The sequence below is a fragment of the Paroedura picta genome, chromosome 3 (genome assembly GCF_049243985.1).
Source record: "Paroedura picta isolate Pp20150507F chromosome 3, Ppicta_v3.0, whole genome shotgun sequence".
Classification (NCBI taxonomy): Eukaryota; Metazoa; Chordata; class Lepidosauria; order Squamata; family Gekkonidae; genus Paroedura; species Paroedura picta.
The window spans coordinates 35232851-35259582 of NC_135371.1; the positions used below are offsets into that span (position 1 = coordinate 35232851).

General features: G+C 42.3%; 1 protein-coding gene across 4 annotated transcripts in view; it reads right to left on the bottom strand.

Annotated features, from left to right (window-relative positions):
- SSUH2 (ssu-2 homolog) overlaps positions 1-26473 on the bottom strand; it is a 50770-nt gene extending 24297 nt beyond the window's left edge. The window contains exons 1-6 of one of the 4 annotated variants that reach the window (XM_077325258.1): positions 25939-26473; positions 16468-16612; positions 8788-8886; positions 5612-5693; positions 2388-2517; positions 1276-1336 (exon numbers count right to left, since the gene is read on the bottom strand). In XM_077325258.1, the coding sequence (XP_077181373.1) occupies positions 1276-1336; positions 2388-2517; positions 5612-5693; positions 8788-8886; positions 16468-16612 (517 nt within the window). In that variant the 5' untranslated portion in view covers positions 25939-26473. Of the gene's footprint in view, positions 1-1275; positions 1337-2387; positions 2518-5611; positions 5694-8787; positions 8887-15490; positions 15525-16467; positions 16682-25938 lie in introns of those variants that run through there. The other 3 variants (XM_077325259.1, XM_077325257.1, XM_077325260.1) reach the window with 3 other exon arrangements.
- Between the last annotated feature and the right edge of the window lie 259 nt (positions 26474-26732).

Sequence of the window (26732 nt, forward strand, 5' to 3'; positions counted from 1 at the left end):
TCCCTGCTGGGAGATTTAAAAAATAAAACCCATGCAGCTTTGGTCCTGTTTGCTACTGTTTTTGGTTAAATACTAAGGACATGCTTTCAGGTCCTTTGTTTAAACAATAAAATAATGGATAAATGGGTTACATTCATTCTTTCATTACTTCTGATCTCTGGCTGTCTGGTTAAGAGAGCTGGACAATAGAAGTACATGAAGAGTCTTCCTCCTACTCTCATCTTTCTTTTGTCCCTCCTTTAATGTTCTTCTTTCCACTACCTCCCCAGTTACTATGCTAAGTTGCAACCAAGCAAGGAAGCTGGATGAGTCGCACCAATTTCTCTGTTTCATTGATGCTATTTGGACAGGTTTGTGGTACCCGGACTGTTATGCTTTCTTGTAGCTAGTCCTAATCCAAGCTAAGCTATTATATTATACAGACTATGCCTGATATCAGGCGGACCCCATACCCTGAGACTGATGGTTTGTCTGGACAGGCTAGGTGGGGTGCGGGGGAATATTGCCACCTATCTTGTATTTGGTTTTGTGTGGCGTTTTAACAGGATTTTAAATAGAGTTTTAAATAATTAATTGTTGTTACCAGCCATGAGTCATTCCTGAGAGTGGTGGGAGAAAAATCCAATAATAAATAATAAATAAAAATACATCTACTTTGAACATTCATGTCTGCTAATATAGTGCTTGTCCTGTTAGAACATAATGGCAGGAAGTGATGTAGCACTCTGCCAGCACATTCAATGCCACTAAAAGCAGAGGTCAAACCTATTGAATTTTCTACAGGGATGTTAAAATTATAATTAATATACTGCTCTTATTTTTTTAAATCTGCATTGTTAACATATTATTAGATACACGATGTTTAATGGTCTGGCAATTGAGTGTTTGTGACTCATAAGTTCGCTGGTGCTTAGTGAACATCACATGGCCAGATCACCTCCCCATGGGTCCATCTGCCCACCACAGTAAGTACCCCCCACAGTACATTCATTCCGTAAAATGTAGGGTAGAATTGTCAACAACGTATTCCAAGTGCCTCAGTGACAATTTCTGTGAAACACTAGAGACTTGCAAATATAAGAAAACTCATCTGTTGTGCATATGAATGATAGGGTTTCACACTTTGGATTGCATACTAACATACTAAATTGACCAACCAATGAACTTTTAGATACAGTCATTTGACTCCTTTCTACAAAGAAGGAAATAATTCATAAATCCTCCCTATGCAATTGGAATGAATGATTCATATTCATGATTGACTAAGTTACTTACTGGTACAAGGCTCAAAAGTCCATTCGCTTACTCTTGTTTCGATGAAAGTCTCCAGTCGATACTGTGAGGAGAGAAAATCTTGAAATGAAAATGGGATAGCAGCCATGTCTTTTTAGAAGAGGTGGAGAGAAAAATGCTAAATCTAGGATTTCCAAAGGCAAACTAGGATTCAGTACTCATTTGTGAGCTAAACTCTGGTCTCACAATAACCACAGTTAAAAATAAATCACTTTATGTCTGACATTACATCTGACCCAAGCCATTAATTTGATTTATATAGTTTCGAGACCTCATTAAAAAGCCCTCATTCAAATAAAAATGAAATAAAAATGTAAAAGCTCATTCATTAAAATGCCCACTTTTGAATAAACCTAATCTCTTTTCCTTCCTTTAGACATCTCTTCAAAGCAGGTCAATTCAACAAATGATCTTTAAAAAGTATTTGTTGCCCTACTCACTTGATTAACCACTTGAGTGGATCCACAGCCACTATTCCCTGCATCTCGGTGCTTGCATTACACAGATTGTTTGAATAGATGCCAATTATACATAATGCTGTCAGCTGCATAAATGGTGCTTTTCTTGAGAAGGATCAGCAGGTAGACTATTTATAAGCCTGCTATTATTAGCGCCATTATTGACCATTATTGTCTATTTTTGGAATCCTTTTGATGATTTGGAACATGGAGAACTGCGCAAGCATTCTTGTTGGATGTGAGCCAGAGAGAAGTTTGAATGCTAAGTTTGTGTCACTACGAACTTGGGTATAGCCCTCAAATGTGTGTGTGTGTTTTAATTAACAAGACTAAGTCTTAAGGGATGTGAAGCAGTAAGGATACCAGGTGCCTAGGAGCAACTGAAGTGTGAATGTCCTTCTTTAGTATTGACCACAGCTGGCTGTACACATGATTAAATGTGATGAGGAAGCTGCTTTCAGGGAAGACAGTGTGTTTTCCAGAAGCACTTGGGCCCTAGGACCTCTTGTTTGAAGTCCCACTGAAATCAATAAAGAGAATTTTAGAGCTTTGCTCAACTACCTATCTCAGACGGTTGACCTCATACCTAACCTTCTCTAGTTTGCAACTCTTAGAAGCTTATCTGGGGATACTCACTCGGTGTAACATTTGCTGTTTCAACTCCTGAATGACCAACTCGCCAGCAGCTCTGTTGCCATAGCAGCATTTAGAATTGACAAAACTGAGGAGCGCATTCCTGGCCACATCTTCTGACATCTTTGGAATCCTGAGTGTTAACAGTACAAGCCACATTTATTTCTAAAGCATACATAACACGACTTGTGACAGTCGATAGTAATGCAAATGACCTCCTCAGCCATGATCCCCTCAGTCACTTATTTGCTCAGCCGAAGCCCTGGCCTGCTCCTTTCAAATAATATTTTAGAGGTAAGTATTTTCTGACAGGAATAATTCATTAGAGTCAGTTATTTTCTTTTTGTAGCCACCTTGTATTGCAGTAGTGCTTGGCCTCTGGTTGCAATGCAAAGGGTGGTCACAAATATTTGCCATTATTTAGAAGAACGACTGCTTTCTAAAGAAGCTAATTCTCTGAAAATTACATCCTCTAATTTGGAAACTTTTTTCCTATCAGAGATACTGAAACTGGCTACAGTGAAAAACACAATGACAATGACACCATCATATAAAACGGAGTTGCTGGATTTGTATAATTTCTTCCGAACTTGGGTGCTGCCACACAAGCAATCCAGACTTTTGTCAGCATGGAATGCAACTATTTTTCAAAGGGTGGTTGTGTTGAGGGCCCAGGACAAGGAGCACTCCCTGTGTGCAAGGAGTACTTTCTCAGCATGCCTCCTTATATTAATATTTCTGGTGCACCAGAAAAATACAACTGAGCCAGGGAGCTTGTTCAGGCTTGTTATGAGCATCACAAAAAGGCCAAGCTTATTCTGGTGGGTAGCCATGTTGTCTGGCTATCACAGAGCAATGTTGGGTCATCAATTGTTTTCCCCACCCTGGAACAACTAGGACAAAGGATGTGAAGGTTAGCATTTGGCTAATCTCTACCACCCTCCAAACCTGTCTTTTCCTGATGAAGTCATCCTAGCCATTTTTCCCATTCCCTGATTGCTGGACCATCAATTGCCAATGGGTATTCAAGACTTAATGCAAACGTGGCCAACACCTGAGGAATTCCTTTTTCATTATGTCAATGCTGGAGGCTTCCCAGTAGACCAATTAATGCTTCTTTGTCAAAAGGCTGGTTTACCCTTTAGCATAATCTCCATTTCTTTCTCTCAAATCCTCAAATTGGCTGGCTGGAAAGGTCCAATAATGTCCAATAATTAATAAAAATCAATAAAAGCCAAGCACATTGTCTTGTAAATTAATCACCCAAACCTGGGTCCAGTCTAGTATGGTGTTTTGGACCGAACATTCACCCAGCATTGCACACTGGATCGTTCTTTGCTACTTTTCTACATGGACCCTTGTTGGACTTTTGCACATTGGATGGTAGCTATTCAAACTTCTGCTAACTCCAAAATTAAATCCTCTATGGTACCATCTCAATCCTTTATTTCCATATGTGTTTGTCTAGTTTAAATAAAGTGAATGTGTGTTAGGATCTTACGGTTAGGAACATATGGTTGAGGCTGGGGCAGAGTCCCAGGGAAGGGGTTTTCCAACTATTTCCCAAATTCATCTCAGCCCCGGCTCTCATTACATTAGATTAGATCTAGTGCCCCACCCTGAACAGGAAGGGATTACGAGAGATTATGGGTGCCATTCTGATTGTTATTTTAATGGGGATTTTATTGGGGTTTTATTGTTTTAGAATTTTATGTGTAAACCACCGCAAGGCTACGGCAAGCGGCGGTATAGAAATCGAATAAATAAATAAATAAACTTTCATGTTGTTTTTCTATTAAAATTCTTTTTATTAATCTCTAAAATCTACCTCTGCCTGAGATTTCTGCTTAGACCCCCCCCCTCCAATATCAATTGTTGGAATACTCTTGTTCTCTAGCAAAGCATAGTCTTCCATAGTGTGTGGCCAAGTCCATTATGGCATGATGGAAAATGCCACAGATCCCCTCTGGTTGGGAATCCCTGGGCTAGAATGTCCAAAGAACAATATGGGGATGGAGAACAGTAAATCTTCATCTTCCTGTATTATTTATTAAAGACCACATAGTTGTGCTTAGGAAATGTTCTTGTAGTCTGAAAATATTGTTTACAAATATTTTATTAAAGCCACACAACTTCCCTTCAGTCACATAGTAAAGATTCTTGTTTTATGATGGCAGCTGCTAACAAAGCATTAAAAAAAAATCTGCAGAGCCAATTAGATCTCTAAAGGCCAACCTGAATCCCAGCTGGGCAAAAGCTCCACCTCATCTACTTGGTGTGTGCCAGAGAAGGTGCTTGGAGGTGCTAAGGTTGCCAGTTCCAGGTTGGAAAATTCCCGGAGATTTAGTTGGCGGAACCTGGGGACAGCAGAGTTGGGGAGGGAACAGGCCTCAGCAGGGCATAATGCCATGTAGTTCACCCTCCAAAGCAGCCTCTTTCTGCAGAGGAACAGATCTCTCTGCCCTGGAGATCAATTTTAATTCCAGAAGTTCTCCAGGCCCCACCTGAAGGCTGACAGTCCTACTTTGTTTTGTAGGGTTTTATTATGTGACCCGCCACGAGCTGGCTTGCTGGGAGTGGCAGGTAACAAATTAAAAAATAATAATAATACATGCCCCCCAGAGGTATCACAAGGATCTCTGCACTACCTAAATATTAAATATTAAAAATATTATGATATTAGTTTGCTCTATTCCATGTATGTTCCCATCAGGCTAGCAAAATTGTATTAGACTCAAGACAAGACACTTTTATTGGTGTAACAAAACATCCAAATCAGAGAAAACGTAGTTCAAAATTGCCTTACTTATTAATCTAATTAGATCAGCCCCCCCCTCCACACACACACAGACCTGGTTTCCAGCCTGGTCCCACTGATTGATTGACCCCTTGGTATCCTTGTTTTCTTTTTTCATCTCCAGTTTCATCCAGTCCATTCTGGTTCAACTACATTAGTTGTGGGAGGGAGTTTTATATTTATCTACCATCTTGATTTTTATCTCTTCTGGAGATTATTGTTGTAATGTTAAGATGTTTTAAATGATTGATGTTTTTATGATCTGATGTTTTATTATGTATATTCTATGAAATGCCACGAGCCATCTATACAAATTTAATTATAATTTTTTTTAAAAAAATAAAGGGCTTTTATGATCACAGGGCTCCAAGGTAGCTGGAAATAAAATAAGCTGCTATTAAAACACATAGTAAGACAATGACAATCTTACCGGCATTCCAGAAATGCAGGACTTTTCCTCTGCTCACTAAGCTTACGCATCACCTCTGGAGGTGGAACTATTTTTTTCTTTCCTAATAGAAGCATTTAAAGAGGAATTAGTATTTATTTTCAATGAAGAAAGAGTAACACTGAAAATTCCTCAAAAATGTTGATGTATGCTTCAAAATCAGAATGGTCACCCTGAGTCCTACATTATATTATCCATGTTATCTCCCTGGATGTATCAAGTAAGGACCCAAATGGATTGTAGGGCTGCTTGTGGGGCATCCATGTTCCCAGTGCATATGCGTGCCTTGTGCCATATAAGATGTTTCACATCAAAAACATTCAAGGAGGGTATTTTGCAAATGTCTTCTGTTTTTTTTTTATGGACTGGAAAAGACATTTGATGTTTGTCTGAAGTACCTTAAAACAGTGGTCCCCAACCTTTTTATCACTGGGAACCGGTCAACGCTTGACAATTTTACTGAGGTAGTCTGAGGGGGGGGATAGTCTTTTGCTGAGGGACGTTGCTGCCGCCTGAGCCCCTGCTATGCTTGCTTTTCTGCCAGCGCCACTGACTTCCCGCTGCCCACTGGGGGGGTGCTGCCAGCAGCAGCTGTCCACTGCCACACTGAGGGGGATACCCAGCCATGGCGGCCGCTGGAGAGCACCAAAGGTGAGCTGGCGGCAGAGTGGCAGAGTGGCAGGGCAGCCCCTGAGGCTACAGCTGGAGAGCAGGATGAGGAGGAGCCGCAGCCCAGTACCGACTGACTCACGGACCGGGACCGGTCCCCGGACCGGGGGTTGGGGACCACTGCCTTAAAATACAAGTAGTGATGTAAGTGTTCCTATTACTGGTTATAAGTTTTTTATCCCATTTTACTCTGTTTCAATTGAGCTCCTACGACATGCAAATAAAAACATGGTGACTTAAAGTATGGCATGTGATTCACTGCTGGTTTTAATCTGAGTTTCAGTAGTATTTTAGGGACTTAGTGGTGTAAAACAAGATTGATAGTCATTGCCTGAAAAACAGGTTAATATTAGCCATTTTTAACTTTAAGAAGACAATATAGAACAACTGGCAGGATGTGTTGATAGTTCAGGTCCTTATCTCAGAAAGATTCCAGCTAAAGTCCTGTATAGGTATGAAGCCAAACGTTTTCTGTAGACTTTTCTCCTTCAGTATTTCATAGGGCACAAGTTGAAGAGTGTTCACCTTATATGGCAGTTTCCCCCCCTACAAGACAGCAAATCTGCTGACCCATATGTTATCCTCAGGCTGGGGGCAGAGCCCTTGGGGTTCTTTAGCCAATTCACAGCATTGTCTGTCTGCTGTTGCCTCTGTGTTAGATCTTGTGACCTATCGGTTGAAGGATTGGGGATTCTTCCTTTGTTCTCTTCTGATTCCTGTGAACCTGAGGTTGTCCCCTCTCTGTGTGATTTCACTGATACTTAAGCAGGACAGCACTTCACCTGCTTCTCCTTCTTCAATGCAGCACCCTAATCTATATGGCTAACAACTTTTCGAGGATCAGAAGAAACTGTTAAATGGAGAGGAGCAAAAAAAGGATTCATTGCCAGATCACATTTGAGAACCCCACGTGTCTTCCAAGACTAAGCTTCCTTTGGAAAGGATCACCTCCTCTATGCCCTATTTGTAAGAGACAGCATGGTTTAGTGGTTAAGAGTGGCAGCTTCTAATCTAGTGAGCTTGCTTTGATTTCCTGCTCCTCCACATGCAACCAGCTGGGTGACCTTGGACTTGTCAAAGTCCTGATAGTTTTGTTCTGACCGAGCAGTCTTTTCAGAGCTTTTTCAGTCCTGCCTCCTTCACAGGGTGTCAGTTGTGCAAGAGGAAGGAAAGGAAATCATAAGCCACTTTGAGACTCCTTTGGGCAGTAAAAAGTGAGGTATAAAAATGACTCTTCTTCTTCTAACAATTTAGCTCCACTGAGAAAATACTAAGCTAAGAAACATTCGCTTCTTTTGCTATTGGCTGAAGCTCTCCTAAAGTACTTTAGGCCAAGCTCATAGGCTAGACATAGGCCCATTATGCACGGGGGGATAGCGCACATTCGGGGTGGAATGGCAGTGACTAAAATCACCGATAACGCACGGAGCCGGCTGCAACCGGCCGCAGATTCGGCGCATGCCGCCGAAAAAGCCGCGTTAGTGAAACGCGGAAGAAAGTGCAGCTTCCGGGTGACAGGGGCACAACCAGAAGTGGGTCACCGCGTGCATAATCGGTTACTCTGGGTTTTGCTGCCGTTGCGTCCCGTCCTGTGCATAAGCGGTTTGCTTCGCTTCTTCCCCCTCTGCGTTTTCCATGTGACCTGAAATCGCCGTTTCGGCGGCCGTGCATAATGGGCCATAAAGACACAACAATATGAAACTATGATTACAGTATGGAATAAAGGAGACATTATGTACATGAGAAGGGATGGGGGGGGGAGAGAAGGTTGGAAATGTTGAAGTTTGAGGCACCCATTTCCAAACCATGGTTGGACAGTAGGGTTGGTGTATCTGAGTTGGAAAATATCTGGAGAGGATGGTAGGATTTGGGGAGGGAAGAGACTTTAGTGGCTCCAAAACAGCCATTTTCTCCAGGTGAACTGATACTTGCCACCTGGAGATAAGCTCTAATAGCAGAAGAGCTCCAGCTACCACCAGGAGACTGACAATCCTATCTGACAGTTGGATTGAACCCCTGAAAAACCTCTGACAATGTCATCTTCAGGAAGAAAGAACCAGATTTATTTTATGGGTGGTTTTAATGTTACTGATTTTATTGGATGTTTTATTGGATGTAAGCTAGCACAACCAGTGACCTCAGGAGTGGTGGCATAGAAGTCCAAAGTAATAAATAATAAATAATTTTTGTAAAATGTGTTGATTTACAAGAATTAATGTCAGTATTATAGCCTTGCATTAAACTCTTTTTTTAGGATGGAAGAAATGCTGAGGACATGCCTATACTTCTCTTCTTAGGGAAGCTTGATCTGGAATCAACAGGCTTCCCAACCATGCGTCCAATGTGTCTGCACTTCCCTGAAAGCAGCATAATTTCAACTTATCATGACCAAGAGGTGGAAGATGGATACTGCATTGATATGACATATCCCTTCCTGGCAGGAACGGATGCAAAGACGCCAAGTGAAAAACTTGCTAGGATATACTTACCATGATCCTGAAAATTCCGTTCATAATGGTCCAGTGGTTGAAACAGATCTGCAGGAGATGCTACAAAACTTTCAGGTTCTGATTCCAGATCCAAGATAGCTATTTTAGACACAAAAATAAGTGGAAATTATAGTGAAACAACTTATCTTATCAATGTGGAAGGAATCATTTCAGAAATAAGGTACAAGGAAATTCATATGAAAGTGTCATGGAAGATGGTTATTAAGACTAAGACTGAGTTCAATTGAAAGATGTTTTTTTAAACTCAGATGGAGCAGATAGTTTGTTCTATTGCCTTAGCCTTTTAAAAGGAAATTTGCCCTTTTGATTTTCATTTAAGTATCATAGTGCTGGAAGAGGCCATACAGTCCATCTAATCCAACCCACTGCTCAGTGCAGGATCAGGATAAGTATCTGTCCAGCTGCTGCTTTTAAAAATTGTACATTATCTTTATTTTTTTAAAAAACCCTCAAATGAGCATGGATGACAGACTTCCATTACTGCTGGTCAATAAATATACATGAGATATTTATTCTCTCAACATATTGAATGCTCATTTTCAGGTGAAAAAGTCTGAATTTCACAGCAGCTCCAAATTATTTTTAGTAGCAACTATTCTGGTAACTTATATTGCCTTTTGTATGCAAAGGTGCATAATGCACTTTAATAGTAGCCTAAATCTAATCTTGGGTCACCAAATATCCCGTTCTTTATGTGCTTTTCTAAAAATATGTCCCTTGCCGAGCCATAACAATAGATGTTTCTGATACCTAGTGCAGGAACAATGTGTTTCTTCTTAACTCCTCCTCTGCTGAGTGACCTTTCCCATTATACCGAAGTGCTTTGTGCCTTTTTGAAAGTCCATACAAAAAAAATACATACCCTTGGAAGTTCCAGGAAATGGTGTTTGCTAACAATGTACAATCCCAACATAAGGGTGGAGGGAGGACTTGATGCCCATCATTTATCAATTTGATTTAGAAGGCTTTTCTTTTGAAAGCATTCACAATCCTTTACAAAGACAAAAATAATCTCTCTATTCTTCTACCTACAGAATGAATCAGCTGTGCACACTTCAAGCAATACATTTCCCAGAGAGGTAATTTTATTTATATTGAGGTGCAGTAGTATAGGCCAAAGAGAATTTTGTGATCATGATCTGAACTAATTCCAAGTTCCTCTGTTAAAGATGACCTACCACTGACAGCCAGTTTAAAGCAGAATATCTAAGTAAATCATATAGCAGGATGTCTCAGCAGCTTTTTTTGGGGGGGAGGGAGGGGGTACGTATCAGAAAGTTCTAACCGAACAGATGTGGACTCAGACAAGCCAATCTTGTGCACATTTATTAATCATGGTGTATTCCTAAACCATAGAGCCCTATTACGCAAAGCAATAAAAAATCACCTTCTAAACTACATAATCCTATTTTTGCACTTGAACAAAAGAACTTTCTCTAGTGGGATGACGCACTTCCCATGATTTCTAAACCGTTTCCAAAAAAATGTAGACGATTTCCCAGATTTGTTTTTTTTTACCCCATGCATACCAAGATATTTCCTTTGAGTCATATTTCAAGACTACCAATTTATTTATCTATGTTGTTACTGTACTATTTTCATATTTAATTCCATATTGTACTATTTTCATATTTCATTTCAATTTAATTTAATTGTGTCTTTTAATACTCCAGCTTTTGATATGGCTTTAATATTTTGAACTGTATATTCATTGTTTGCTACAAATTATTTCTCAGCTTCTAGGCTAATCAGACTTCCATGGAAGCTCTCAGTGGTATTATGAATCTTCTCCATATCACTGGGTTGGAACCATCCAAGTTGTTGTATAGGTGGTAGTCCTATAACAGAGGCCTCCCCTCACTAGCACAAAAAATGAACACAGGTATTTGGGAATAGTAAATAAATATTCAAGATAATAACCCTATGTATGCCAAAGTCCAGATGCAAACCATAGTAAAAAAAAAAGTGGAATATGCTTTCTTAAATACTATTTAATTAAGAGAAAAGAAATGTTTACAAATTTAAGAGGTTTGCAAGGTGAAATAGGGGATATACAGAAAGAAAAAATGCATTAGGAAAGTTAGAATCTTTCCCTAATAAACTAATTGCCTCCAGGGGGGAGAAACTGAAGGGGCAAAACCAAAACATACAAGTCTGCTCTAGGACTGAATCTGCACTTACTTTGTTTATTTCATTGTCAGTCCTGTTGAATTCTGATCGATTTGAACTCGGGTCTTCCTCTCTCCCCCCCCATTGAAATAGAAAAGTGTTCTGCATGTGCTTAGGGAGGCTCAGAAGGGGAGGGGGGCAAACGGAGCCTCTTTCTTTGTTTTCTTGAAGGGGGGCGAGAGGATTGGAGGAGCCAAGCACAGCTTTCTTCCTTTTCTTTCTTTTCTTGAAAGGGGGGGGGGGGGAGGATTGCAGACAGCAGAGAAGGGAGAAATAATTCAAGATGCAAATCTGTACCGGAGAGAAAATTAGGGGCTTCCCCTTTAAAGCAAGCTTGTCACCTGGGCAGCCTTGGCCAATCAGGGCTTCTCTAACACAGAACTCTAGCGATCTGCATGATTACTCATAGTTTTTCAATCCGATTCTTAAAATATTGAGGGTTAAAACCACTCTTGGATATTGCGAGGAAAAGGTAGGGTCACTCCGGATCAATCATGCTTGTTGCAGAGGGAAAATTAAAACCAGTCAAAATCAAAATGGAAATCACATTCAGTGGAGATGGCAGGGACTGAATCGACCTGGGATTGGAATAAAAGTTTCATGCAGCTTACACCTAGGAGATATGTGGAAGGGGGGTCTCTTGATGGTGATGAGGCAGTTCCGGAGGCTTCAAAGTTGACCATAAGGGGAAAAGATGCAGCAAGAGGGGGGTAGTCTTCAGAGCAATAGAAAGAACAGAATGTCAACTGTGAAGCTGGAGCCAAAGCAGATACATAAATTGGATCTGAAGGGTATCTTATTTATTTATATTTATATACCACCCTCCTCGGAGGCTCAGGGCAGTTTACAGGAAATAGGGAAAAGATAAAGATAACGTATGGTAACAACATGTGATAACAACAATAACACTATAACAACAATAACCTTAACATAACAACATTAACATTAGAGAATGATGGAACTTTAAAGAGCCTCAGCTCAACTCTTACTGGGACCCAGTGGGTTAGGCAGATTGGTAGCAGTCGTAGTAGGAGGGGGGGACTTGGGGGCCATTTGGAAGTGATGGTTTGGGTCAACCTCAACCAAATGCCTGGCAGAGGAGCTCCCCTTTGCAGTCCCTGAGGAACTGTTTAGGTTCTGCCAGGGCCCTGATCTCCTCTGGGAGCTCGTTCCACCAGGTGGGAGCCAGAATGGAGAAATCTCTGGCCCTGGTTGAGGTCAAGTGGGCTTCCTTGAGGCCAGGGACCACCAGGAGGTTGGAAGTAGTAGAGTGCAAGGCTCTTTGAGGGGTGTAGACAGAGAGGCGATCCCTCAGGTATACTGGACCCAGACCGCGTATGGCCTTAAAGGTGATAACCAAAACTTTAATCCTATTAAATTTATATCCAACCACTCCTGGTAACCAGCTGATGGTGAGTAACAGTTGATAAAATCCTATAACAATAAAATCCTATTAAAATACCAGTAAAACATTCCAAAAACAATTACTTAAGAACACATGGCGGTAAAAAAATCTTAGCCTCCCCATACCAGTACACCTGCTCCTGGGGTAGCAGGGGGCTAAGTCAATAAAGACACATCCTAAGGGGGAAGCCCATTAGATCCTGTTAAACTCTTGTGCCAAGAATGAGGAGGGAAAGGGATGTTGACCTTGGAATTTGAGAGTGACAATTATTTTATCTGCTTGGAGATCCTTTGTTTACCTCTTGGACAGGAGTATCAGAAATGTCCTTTAGGGAGACTGAGAGGTTAGATGGGTAAGTATTGATGGCAGGGTATTTGTCTTGATTAAGGAAAGCAAAACCCTTCCTGTCCAATTGTTAGGCTAATAAGGAACTAGCTGGAGTTTGTCCATTGCTTATTATATTGGAGATCCAGATCATTTGTTATGATCAAATTATCTGGGGTCTGTGGTGAAAATAGCCCTCTTACTCCATCTTTGGATAGCTTTGCATAACTGATGGAGGAGCTACCCTATATTCCCTACATCAGAGGTGGCCAAAGTATGGCTCTCCGGGGATCAGTGGACTAGGGAATCGTGGTAATTATAATCCATGGACGTCTGGAGAACCACAGTTTGGCCATCCCTGTGCTACACCATTAATCAGGCTCATTGCCATTTAATACTAGTTTGATATAAATTCTGTCTATCATTTCTAAACCCATGCTGAGATGTACACATGTATAAATTGGGATCAAACACTGCAACTATTAGGGTCCCCGTAGGATGAGGGTACTGGGGCCATCAATCCAGGTGCAATATGCACTGATGAAAGGAAAATTTGTTGCTGATTCCCCTCCTCACAGCAGCTCCCAGTTATCCCATCGTGTTCCAGCACACTGGGGACATAATTTTGATGCCGAAAACAAGAGAGACAGAAGGAAGGAATTCTTGCTCGGCTAATGGAAATTTCTTCTGTCAGTGGAGACTTGGCACTGGAGCCAACCCATATCTAACTTTTTAAAAAAATTAACTATTATCTTAGTATGCACTTCAGGGGGACAAGGTTAATTAAATGATGTGGAATATATTTGTGTGAGCCAAACACTGGCTGTATAAAAATCACTGAAAGAACAAAGAATAAATAACAAAGTTATAAATAGTTTGTGTTTTGGTGTGCACAGTTCTCAAACAGACCTGTTGCTATAGTAATTCAGCTGAAACACACAATAGTAAGAAATGTCACCCATTAGATCCACAAAGAATCGGAATGCATGTGGGCAATGGCAAGAAAGGAAATCCAGAGGTTAGATGATCAAATAATATTCATACAGTCATGTAATCATGCATGGAAGTACAGTTTTGCAACACCTTTTCTAAGTGCTTATCCGTAGAGGCTATTTCCATTTATTTCTGATATCGCTCATGCATTATTGAGAAGTGTGTTGCTATGCAAGTACCCTTTTCTAGATGCATACATGGGGGAGTTGTTGATGCTGGAATAGAATCAGGGAGACCCAGGTTCACTGCCAAAGGGGCTCAGATGGCCTTTACTGACTCAGTTAAGAGTTTAGGAAGTCTGGTGGGGTCCTGCCACCTTCTAGATATCCAGCACCTTAAATTGAATCCAGTAACTGATAGGCAGCCAACGGAGTGACTACAAGATGGATATAAATTGCATGCTCTGCCTAACTACCAATACTGACAAAGTTGTGAGCTTTGGTACTAACTGGATGACTAAGAGTAGACTATTGTAGCTTGAACCATGGCAATGATCCAAATGGCTAAATCTCCAAGTCAACTATTGGCCATCTTCCAGGCTAAGCTGAGTTTGAAATAAACACTTGTGTTAACATCTTGCTGTGGAAGCTGATGGGGTGTGTGTGGCCCAGTCATATACATTCAGCCTAAACTATCTCACAGCATTGCGGAGATATAAAGGAGAGGAAAATAAAGGAGAGGATAATAATTGCGGAGATATAAAGGAGAGGAAAATAAGCTGCTTTGGTCCCCACCGTGGAGAAAAGCAGAGTATAAATGAAATGAAATAAATAATAAATATAGCTGAAGATGGGAGGCAGATAAAAGGTAAGTTGGGGAATGGAGGAGAAGGTGAGAATGAGGCAGGGAAGTTGGAAGAAGGAGAGGATATGGGTGTTAACTGGAGGGGGGAAAGAGGAAATAGTGTGGGGAAGAGGATACAGGGAATAGTGAGGTTCTTCTCCCCAAGTCCTTGAGAATTGCCTGCCCTGCAAGTGGGTCTAGACTCAGTGGACACCACCACACAACTGTGTCATAATTTCCCTAGGCAGAGGGGCCTGGAGGAGGAGAGGAAGAGGGAAACTGAAGACAAAGTGGCAAATAAATTTAGGCAGAAATGAAATGCCTTCCCCAAGTCCTTGCAGGTTCCCCTTTGTCTCTTCTAATGGTTATGAAAAGGGATGGGCTAGAACTAAAAAGGCATTCACATCTGAATCGTAAAGATGTTCTTCCTGCCGATATCTTGTCTTGTCTTGTATAATTCACCATTCACTGTCTTTTGTTCCTGCCGAATCCCAAGCTGCTCTTCCAATTAATTGGTTTAGTTGTTACACAGCTCAATAAACAATAATGTGCACGGACAGTTGTTTGGATGTATGAATGCCGCTCTCTTGTCAGGTTAAGACCACGGAGCTCACCCATTTCCCTCCCAGCACTGCAGCGTAAAAGGACAAGGCAAAAATAAAAATACACTGTCAATTATCTAGAGCTGTCAAATTCACGCTGCCCATATTGTACCTCTTTTTGCAGAAGGCACCCAGAGACGCACGTGCCTGCACAAAACCTTCTATTTCCCACTTAGCTTGTCTGAGTTCATCTGTAATAACTGTGATTTTGCAATAAACACCCAGTGGCTGTGACACGTCACCTTCACTGACTACAGTTTTTGTTGCCAGTTCTGGAAATAAAAATAAGGGTACTCTTGTATATTTGTGACTTCTCTATTCTCACATCAAGAATCATGGTCTGAGCTGTCCGCCCCCCATTATCTCTTATTGACATTTCCCCAACCTGCCTTATTTATTCACTTACCCGACAAGAGATGGGTCTGCACTGGCTTCTAGAGTCGACAATGTATGGTGCAAGCCTAAGAACACTTTCCTGAAAAAAAAATTCTATCGAATAGGCTAATCCTCAAAGGAGGAGAGTTGTTTTACAGAGAAGGATGCCAAATAACAAGGTCAAATAGGATAGAAAGTTGGAAACAGTAATAAGTTGTAAATTGAATACAATAAAAGGATTTGTGCTTTTCCTTGCATTTTAATATACTGGAAGGATTTCCCCCCCAGAGATACCTTCTTCTGCTTTGCATTATGTAGTCTTTAAATCCAATTATCTGAATTTTGATGCATGTTCTTCTGAACTGTATGGCTAACATTCCTGAGGGTTTTTGGTACAAACATGCCTGCTCTTGATAATACAGCAACACTATGCGATATTTGAAATGAAAATAACCAAGGCATGCATTTACTAGGACCAGGATTCACTCAATATTTGACAAGCCTGCTCACCAAGGGTGGCTTGATAGCCGTCCCTTGAAATCTTCAGGGACTGGATCTAATCCAACAGTTTAAAGCCAAAAGCTCTTTAGTCACTTGTGTTAAGTTCACATCATCTCATTAACAGGCTAAGTAACAGTTAAGTCCCCCCCCCACACACACACACACACATTCATTCCACCAAAAAAAGAGCGCAAACGAAATATAACACTGAAGTACAAGGCTAGCACAATTGATCCAGTTCATGAAGAACTGGGCATTGAGATCTCCATCAGATTTCAGATCTGTGTTAACAGCATTCATCTAACAAGGGAGCATCATCTTTCATCAGACAATCAGAGGAAACCTGTGCTTGTTTTCATGGAGCCAAGTAACAACAGCACTCCAGGCATGCAAAGTTTAAGTAGCTCTGTGAAGCAGTACTTGTCAATCAGTGGCAAGTTAAATGTAGCACTGGAGAAACAGTCCTCTTTGTAAGACCCTCTGAGCATGGCTTTTGGTTTTACTTACCGTCTTGCTCTCTGTTCTGCTCAGGGTCCAGTCTCATGGTGCAGGATGAATGCCTCAGTCCCAACTGCCACAGCTTGCTCAGATGTATTTGTCCAGAGAGAATTCTGTGCTTGGAGCACAGGCTGGCCCCTCCAGCCACTCCCATCTTTCCAAAAAAACAAACAATTGGAAGGCTAATGAGGATGACCCAAGCCAACATGATGTATTTTTAAAAACCCTCTGGCTAAATCCAAGCCAGATCAAGGATGGCATTGAGTCCCTGGCTTTAAAACCTCAAAGGCATTCTTTCATTGGCTGCTGGATGAGTTTGTGCTTTAAAAGTTCATCTTTATGCTTTCCTAAAATTTATTCTCCCCCAAACACATCACTTGTATCATATTACAGAGAAGCAGTCCTCCACTAGGAGACCTGAAGATGGCCAACAATCTGTGGGGTGGACAGAGGGACCAAATAAGGCTTGCACCTCAAAGGGCTTCATGCACAAACTTACCATTTCTCCATGCACTTCTTTCATCCTCCTGATGTGAGGAACGGATTGCCCATCCTTTACCTGAAAATATCTGTTCTGATGTGACTTCTCATTGAGCCAGCATTATTTTTTGAGCTGACTTTTTATAACCTGCTTTTTAGTACTCAAAGGAGTCTCAAAGCAGCTTACAATCACTTTGCCTTCCTTGCATCACAACAGGCACCCTGTGACGTAGGTGGGGCAGAGCGAGCTCTGAAAGAATTGCTCTGTGAGAACAGCTCTGAGAGAACTGTGACTAGCCCAAGGTCACCCAGCTGGCTGCATGTGGAGGAACAGGGAAGCAAGCCTGGTTATCAATTTAATTTGGTGGCCCAAATGTTTCCATTTCCATTTAGCCCCGAGGATAGCTCCATACCTTCACCTGGCTGGTTTAGCCACATGGATGAATGCCACAGGAACTTTGATACAATGCTCTCTGACAGGAAATGACTCAGAAATTTCAACTGATACACAATGTTAGGCAGAGTATGGATATGATCCCTTTTCTGTAGATATTGCATTGATTGCTTACTAGTTCCCCTGTTCTGTTCAAGATATCGGTCATCACCTACAAAGCCCTTCATGGCCAAGGACCCACATATCTGCAGGATTATATCTTCTACAAATTCTACTGCAGCAGTTTTGTTTGTTAATTAGAGCAAAGGCTTCTGCAAGAGCCACTCTGAATATGGATAAAATCAGCAGCTGATCATACCTGAGCATTCTGTATTGTGGCTCTCACTTGATGGGGTAGAGTGTTGGATTAGGATCTGGGAGAACCAGATCCAAATCCCAACTCTGCCCTGGAAGTGTACTGGGTGACCTCAGGCCAGTTGCACCCTCTCAGCTTAAAAGGTTTAAAGGTTTATAAGGCTAAATGGTTTTAAAGGTTTAAGCCTTACATGGTCTGGGCCCTATGTATCTGAGGGATGTCCTCTCCATCTGTGCCCACAGTAAACATTAAGATCTTCAAATGCTAATATGTTGGTGGTCCCTGGCCCTAAAGAAATGTGTTTGGCCTTAACCAGGGCCTGAGCCTTTTCAGCCCTGGCCCCACTTTGGTGGAATATGCTGCCAGTGGAAACTTGGGCCCTGATGGAGCTACCAAATAAATGAATTCTAATGGAGCATCCATGATATTGTTTTGTGTTTTTCTTGTCTTACTGTTTTTATCAGAATTTTGTATTGACGACTGATGTGCACTGCCTCGAGCCTGATTGGAGAGGGCAGTTTACAAATCATCAAATAAATAATAATAAAAGGAGAAGGGAGAATACTGTAAGCCATTTTGGATTCCCATTGGGGAGAAAACAAAATTATAGCTATAATCCCTGTGAAAATTTTGCCAGTTTATGTATTCTACAGTTTTATTGCATTAAAAAAATTCTAATCTGCCTTGAGTCTCTGCAAGAAAGACAGACTATAAAGGTTGTAAACAGACAAATTAATTTATTTTTGCCCCAAATGCCCGTGCCTTAAACCTGCAGTGCAAGCAAAACCCACTACTCTAAATAAAAAGGTCTAGTTTGGGTTGACAGGTCCTTCCTGGCAACTGGTAGGGGATTTGGGGGGGGGGGGGTGAGTTGTCTGGAGAAAAAGAAAAACTCAGGCCTTTTCACTAGTATTGGACAGGAAGTAATGCCATTATACCAGCAGCATCCTGATGACACTTTGGTATTTGGCAATAACTCTATGGCAAAACCTTCTAGATATTCTTCTGAAGAAGTGCTTTGGGCTGATCCTGCGTTGAGCAGGGGGTTGAACTAGAAGGCCTGTATGGCCCCTTCCAACTCTATGATTCTGTGATTATGTGAAGTGAGCAGTGACTCAGTTCATACCTTGCCACAGGTGCTTCAAGACTCTTGCTGTTTTGTTTTGTTTTTCAGTATAAGCCAGCTTAATGTATTTTGTCCTAGTGTCTCAAACACTGTAAGATAGGGGGCAGGTGAGCTGCAAGAGGAAGGATACTCTACAGGAAAGACACCACTACAGAAAATGCCCTGTTTCTAGTAGCCATCTGCCTCACCTCAGAAGGTGAGGACACAGAGAGCAGGGCTTAAGAGGCAGGGCTTAACCGGCACTATGACCTATACAGATGGTTGTTCAGAAACAAGAGAAATCTGTCTGTCCCATGTTACAACACTGATTGTGAAAGTAATAGTGAAATTGAATATCAAAATGATTGCTGTAGAAAAAAACCTGAGAAAATCAGAGATTCCATTCTAGGCCATCCTTATTTTCTCCATGCAAACTTGCTATTTTCTCAGTTGTGGCAGCTGGATATATTGTGATGTCACAACTGTATAAATGGCTTTCAGTGAGTTAGTTCATATCCATATACATCTCCTGCAATTTCTCTCTTATTCCTTAACATAGGTGAGATGAGTATCCAAAGTGGCCAGCTTATATACATGAATCAGCTAAGGAACTTGTGCTATTCTGTCTATGAGCATTTCTGCATTCTCATTTCTCTCATTTATAAGTTCCTAATTCTTTTTTATGGGGGGGAGTGTTTCCTGTTCTGCACATATTTTGCTTCCTCTAGTTGATTCAATATTACATCAGTTTATGCCCAGCATATCTCCTTGCAAATTTAAATTGCAGATTTTTATGCTGGGCATAAACTGGTATAACATTGAAGCAGCCACTAGATGGAGCAAGACACATGCAGATCAGGAAAAAAAAAACCCACAGGAATTTACAAGCCAAGAAATGAACATTTGGGAAAGCCCTATTCATTCTATTTGAGGACGATCTGTGTATTTGTTATTGATTATTGGAGCCTAATTCTTTTTCTAAGTCATAAGCTTTGGTAGAATTTATGTATTTCAAGAAATTGATCTCAACACACACTCTGAAGTGTATGAAAAGAGGTGAAATGAGAAGTCTGAACCAGCTTGTTAATGGCAATAATTTTTAATCTTCTGAGTGGCAGACTAGATGCACTTCCTCATGTCAAAACAGCACCAAGAATGTTCATAGCCGCTTCTAACAACCTAACAACATTGTGATAAATAATAGCATCTGGTCTTTGTTGAAGCAGAGCTTAGCAACTGCACAACCAAAACAATTAATCACAATTACTATGCCTGACTAATATAGCGATCACCAGGGAGTGATTTGATGCTACAAATCATTTTGGTGTTGAACAGATACGTGCCATGAATATTGTTTTTTGCATAAATTCACCCCCTACACGTGCGCGCGCGCACACACACACAGCATGCAGAACTTAACATCTGTATAGGGAAAACTGCACAAAACTAGCACACTTTGGGTTTGTGTGTAAGCTGCCAGTGTCAAAGTCAGTGTCAAATTTACTAAACTCCATAGAAGAAGAAGAAGAGTTGGTTCTTATATGCCGCTTTTCCCTACCCGAAGGAGGCTCAAAGCGGCTTACAGTCACCTTCCCATTCCTCTCCCCACAACAGACACCCTGTGGGGTGGGTGAGGCTGAGAGAGCACTGATATCACTGCTCAGTCAGAACAGTTTTATCAGTGCCGTGGCGAGCCTAAGGTCACCCAGCTGTGGGGGAGTGCAGAATTGAACCCAGCATGCCAGATTAGAAGTCCGCACTCCTAACCACTACACCAAACTGGCTAGCAAGTCATTTGACAAATGCTGTCAAACACTGCATGATAATTATTAGGGAACATCGTATGAAAACTGCCAGTGCATTTTAGAAGTGAGATACTTCAACATCTTGGCTGCCGCATGTCTTAATGTCAGATCTTGATCATTCAATGCTTATGGTCAAATGACTGCTACATCTAGTCAGGCATCACCTGGTTAGACTAAGGGCCATTCCACATCTGATTTAAAAAGTGAAATACTTACCTTATGCAGACACCAATTAGACAAAACTCCACTGTTGCACTTAGTCAAAATCAATTTCAAGGTTCTGATTCTGACCTTTTAGGCCCTCTGAGGGACCACCTATTGCCTTATGCTCCCCGCAGGGCCTTGTGTTCTGCAGGTACTAACCTTTTGGTGATTCCTGGTCCTCAAGAGGTTTGCCTGGCCTCAACCAGACCTATTGCCATCTGATAGATTTCAGAATTTTAAAAGGGTTCAAAGGGAAGCCCCTGATTTCCTACAGAATGGGGAAAATAAAGGGTTTTTTTCCCCATAAGGAAGGAAATTAAATGTCCATAAGCGTCTTCATGCCCAGACAGGTGATGATGGAAATTTGAATAGCAAAGCTGGAGGACAAGGTTTAGGTACAAGTCTGAACTTTAACCAAAACAGAATGGCACACAGGCCTCCTTCTCCACTGACTTTGTTTGAAATTACAGCATTACAGTGTGTGTGTGTGTGCATAAAGAGCATAAACATCGGTGTTGCAACCCATTTATTGTAAGCCCAGCAGAAGGCTTTCAAGGCAGGCGAGCTGAGGTGGTTTCCTTTGCCTTGCTCTGTGGAATCTTTCTTGGTGGACTCCCTTACAATCACCAACCCTTGCTTCACTTCTGAGATCTGATTAAATCAGCCAGCCTTGTGTAGTTCCCAAAGCAAACTTTCTTGACTTTCTTTTTACCGTTGAGAAACCCCTGAAATATTTTTCATGCTTTGAGAAACCCCATAAGTGGTGCAATCATGCAGAATGTGGTTTGGAAGCATTGCTGTGCACAGGTTTATATGGGGCCCCTCCCCTTCCTACCCCCTCTAGGTTCATCATTGACCATTTGGGAGGAGGGGCAGATCAACATGACCATATATGGTCATATCACCTGATAAACGTTTAACAACTTTTAATAAATATATTTAAAATAATTAACTCCCATCCACTCAGGAAACCCTTCCAGGGCCATCAAGAAACCCCAGGAATTTCATGAAGCTCTAGGCCCATTCCGCACACATATGATAATGCACTTTCAATGTACTTTGGCAACTGGATTTTCCTGTGCGGAACAGGAAAATCTACTTCTACATTGAAAGTGCATTATCCTATGTGTGCGGAACAGGAAAATCTACTTCTAAAGTGCATTCAAAGTGCATTATCTATTGTGTGCAGACTAGGCCCTAGTTGAGAAAGCCTGGGTTAAACAGAAATGCATTCTGCCGTGGGAGCTTGCTAGGTGACCTTGGGCCTATCACACAAACTCAGCCTAAACTACCTCACAGATTATTTAGGTTAGGTTGGGAGGATAACACGGGGAAGAAGAGGATAACGTGCATTGCTTCGGGTCTCCACTGAGGGAAAAGGTAAAATCAGAACCAGCTTACATCTCATCTTCTTAGCGTTTATGCTATATCCGCTCCCTTTTTTCTTTCCAGTATTATTGCCTGCCCTTCAGTGTGATGGTCTTTCCAAAGCCTAATTATGTAAGAATGCTCACACTCTCTAGCTGTCCCACAGAAATTGAGCTGAACAGAACAGAACAAAACTGCCTGTGGCATTCTGATAACATTGTGGCTGATCTCTCAACTTTCTAAAAGGGAGCAACCATTTAACAATGTTTAGTACTTGCAAAGGGAAACACCACACAGTCCAGGCAACAAGATAGGACAACGTAAATAAAAATAACTGAGGAAAGAATAATGATTCCTGGAAACATTTTGAGTTCAGGGCTTTATCCAAACAGACTTGCACTGTTCCCTCCTGGCTTATATTGCGATAACAAATAAACAGCAGTAAATGCCAAATTTACTACCGTGTATGGGCTGAGGTTTTTTAAAAAGAAATGCTGCTTATATGGAGGTCTACGCAGGAGTTTCAGAATGTGGTGAGAAATTTTAGGTCACAGAAACTCAGAGAAAGGCACAAGCTTCTGTCATGCATGGCCAAGGTCTTCTGGATGATGATTCTTAAGCTAAAACCAGGACATTGAACACGGAGAAGTAAAGAAATATTTCCAAAGATATGTATTTCAGTGCTTATAAATGATCCTTTGTTTTCAGTTAGGAGGACCTGATACAATCAAGTCATTCAATGAATGGCAGTACACAAGAACTGTGAAGCAGGTACTCTAATAGCTGGATGCCTTTATCTTGCCAACAGCAGAACTCAATTACCATTGTGTGTGACTCTGCAAGCTCTCACCTCTACCTGTTTTCACTGCACTGTCAGGACTACTTTCTCCCTCTGGATCCTTCTCCCGGAACCTGCCACTTCTGCCCTGGTCACTGCACCCTTTCTCCTAGGTTATGTTACCAATGGATCCTGTCAGAAGCCCAACTCAAATGTTGGCTCATTTGCATTGCTCTGCTCCTTCTTTCTGTGCTCTCCACATCCAGATTGATAATTATGCACCCCTTTCTCCCCTAAACTTAGCAATTTCCTACCTTATTTCTCTCTACATATGTGTGTTGGTGTATCTTTGCCTTGTATGTTTTTCTTTAATAAAACTACATCCTGATCTTTAAATAGGACAGGGTCCTATTAAATAAAAGAGTAAGGCCACCTGGGAAGGAGTTAGGGCGGGCCCTGTCCAGGATAAAAACTCAGAGGGCCCAATCAGGAGCCACGAAGTGACTCCTGATTGGGCCCTCCGAGTGTCACTCGGGGGCCTAGCAGCCAATGGGGAGGCGCGCAAAGTGCCTTCCTATTGGCCCCTCACCAGGACAGACCAAAATTCCATTCACCCAGCCCAGTCTGGCTGCCAGTCTGCTCCTGACCACCAAAGGGAGAGGAGGTCAGGAGGGCTGCCAAGGGGGATGAGAACAGAGGCTTGGACAGGCTGTGCCAGCCCTTTTCGCCCCAAGGCTGTCCTAACTGTCATGTCCAACTGCAAAATGCCTCAGAACCCTGACAGAGCTGGCAGGAGGCTGCAGAGTGCTTTCCCTCCCACTCCCTTCAGTCCTGCTGCGAAGGAGCCTCTGACAGGCCCTGACTGAGGGAAGGAGGCCTTTCCAAGAGCAACGCAGAGGAGACTGAGGGCCTTCCTTTTGAGGGGGGGGACTTTCCCCTTCTGCCAAACAGTTGCCTGACAGGGAGGCCACAGAAAAGCCCCTTCTCACTTAAAATACTGCTCTGGCCGGTGGTTACACATGGCCAAGCCATGTGTCTTTCTTCTTTGCAACTCTCTGCAGATTTGAGGTCACTGCACAGCGCTATTCTGCAGAGGAAGCTGGCTCTTTTGTCTCCTGTTTCATCTGCACAACAACCCTGTGCAGTAGTCCTCAAGTCTTTCAATTCAACAACAACCTGTGTGGGAAGCCTTAAATGTTTCTTCTTTACCACAACCCTGTCCAAAGTAGCCCTTTCTGCCTGGGGAGCTGATCTTTATACTCTGCAGGTGAGCTGTAATTCCAGGAGCTCTCCAGGCCACACCTGTAGGTTGGCTACCCCTGGGTTGGAAATATTCCTGGAGGTTTGGAGGTGGGACTTCAAAATCGTACAATGCCCCAGAGTCCAGCCTTCAAATGAGCCATTTTTGCCTGCAGTTGGTAGGGAGTGGTGCAGGAGTGTCCCTCCTGGCCTATGGGTTATGGCCAGCCCTTATCAGCAACTGTTGGTATTCTGGGGTGCAGACAGACAGACCAGCATCAGTCCTGTGAGTCTGGAAAGTGCTGGAAGATCTAAATAAATATTTACAGCCTGAAACTAAATAGAGAACAAGTAAATGTCTGGAAACACATCGTAACTGAAATAGTAACTGGCAAATAACCTTGGCCTGGCAAATAAAAAAACAGTATTAAGAACCTTACTAAGGTCAAGACTGCTGTGCACAGACAGTCTTCCTCTTAGGGTTGCCAGCTTCCCTGTGAGGCTCGCTACCCCACCTCCCTCATGGGGAGTCTGCTATGGGGAGAGGAGGGAAAGACGATTGGAAAATGCTTTGAGACACCTGAGGCCTGCTGGGTCATTGCGGCCCATTCCCAGTTCTCTCAGATCTCTCACAACCCTACATACCTCACAGGTTGACTATTGTGGAGAGACAAATGGAAAAGGTGTTTGTAAACCGCTTTGAGACTCCTTTGGGTAGTAAGCAATAGGGTACAAAAATCCGTTCTTCTAAGGAGCAACCACGAAAGAAGCATGTGGGCACATAACATTTTACCAACAGTGAAAATATGGGAGACAGAAGGAACAGGGTGGACACCTGTGTACTGTGACTACCCTATGTGTATTAGGGCAGAGGGGGATTTCGGTGAATGTGGCCTAATTCACACAAGAAGGGAAATGACGCAGAACTGGGGGGAATTGGTTGCCATATAATCTTCCCCTAAGAAGAGTCTCCAGTCTGATTTTCCCTTCACATATCTGAGGACATCGCTCTGGAAAGCTCATCTGTAACCACTATGCCACAATTCCCAAAGGTCAGTCCTCTCCCACAATCAACGAACATCCCACACCACAAGTTCTTGACACCCATATCTCCACACCCATGGCCTTATTTGCCACCATGCCACCACAACCTCCCACACAACACACATGACAACCCCATGCCCTTACAGACTGGACAACTCCTCCCCTTCCTCTTCCCACTGCCAAGCTCTAGCGCCCGTTGTATTCTTGGAGACAACGGGCTTTGCCCCTAGTTCTTTAATAAAACTACATCCTTATTTTTATTATTTGTTGTCTGCCTCAGATTCCTAGAAGGGAGCAATCACCTTATAAACATTGGAGAAAAGTCCTTGCTAGATTACCCTCTTCTTGCTCTTCTAATTCCCCCACATTTTGAACATCTGGGGTGTTACACCTGTCCACCTGGCTCAGATGTGAAAATTTCTTCCTGGCAACCTTTGGGCCAGAACTGGCATCTTCCTGTCTATAAGGGTCCAAAGCATTCTATCTACGGCCCTCTCCCATCCTTCAGTTAACTGCCTCCTTGCCTTCTTCAACCTGGAGTCTTTTATCCTCTTTCTTTTGCCACTTCCCATTTCCCTGCTCTTCCTCTAAAGTAAGCCTTCCTCTCCAGGAGACCTGTATCCCTGAGAAGTCCTCTGCTTCACAAGGACTTAATTCTGATGGCTTCCCTTCTGACAATGCCCCACCCTCTTGCTGTTGATATCCTACCTGGCTCTTTTCTCAGCCCTGCCACTAGGCTTCTGCTCTCTTTGGGGTTCTGCCCATGGCTCAGCCCTTCTCTCCCTGGGGGTTGGGAACCCTGAGCGGTGACAAATGGCATATATAAGTGAGGCCTTAGATTTGACTAGAGATGGGGAAAACCATGCAAACTTCCCCCACCTTATTACAAAGATGGACTGGTGGAGATTACTTGTTTTACTGTTAGAATAACAAGAACTGGAAACAGGAAATGAAACTGTTTGCTGTTTCATGAAGATTGCTTCATATTGTTTCATGTTCTCAATGGTATAGTACCCTTTAACGTTTTGGACTGCTGTACCTATTTATATCTGAAAAATTGGGTTTTACTGGAATATTTTGAGGGCTCTTCAGTGAAATGATTACCAGAATGGTAGCTCTTACATCAAGGCTGATCTTTTCCTTTGTAATGTGCGCCCAGTATAGGCAAGGCAGAATCAACACTCCCGGTTAATGATTTGTTTATAGACTCAGTTTCAGCATTACCAAATATTTATGTCTAATTGCCTGAGTCTCTCATTGTGGCCTGCCTATTACATAAGGCAATTCAGACTACAATGTCTTGAGAGAATTATCACGGTTGCTCATCTGCTGACCTTCAGCTTTGGCATTCGTCCCCTCTACTACTGCCTTTTCTACTACACAGCCTCTGCTGGAGTGACACAAACCCATGTCAGGGCCCCTTATTGTTCCAGTCCCTGAAATGGCTTCAATGACGTGAAAGGCAGCCTCTCAGGAGCTGTCATTGTGTTTGGAGTAAATTC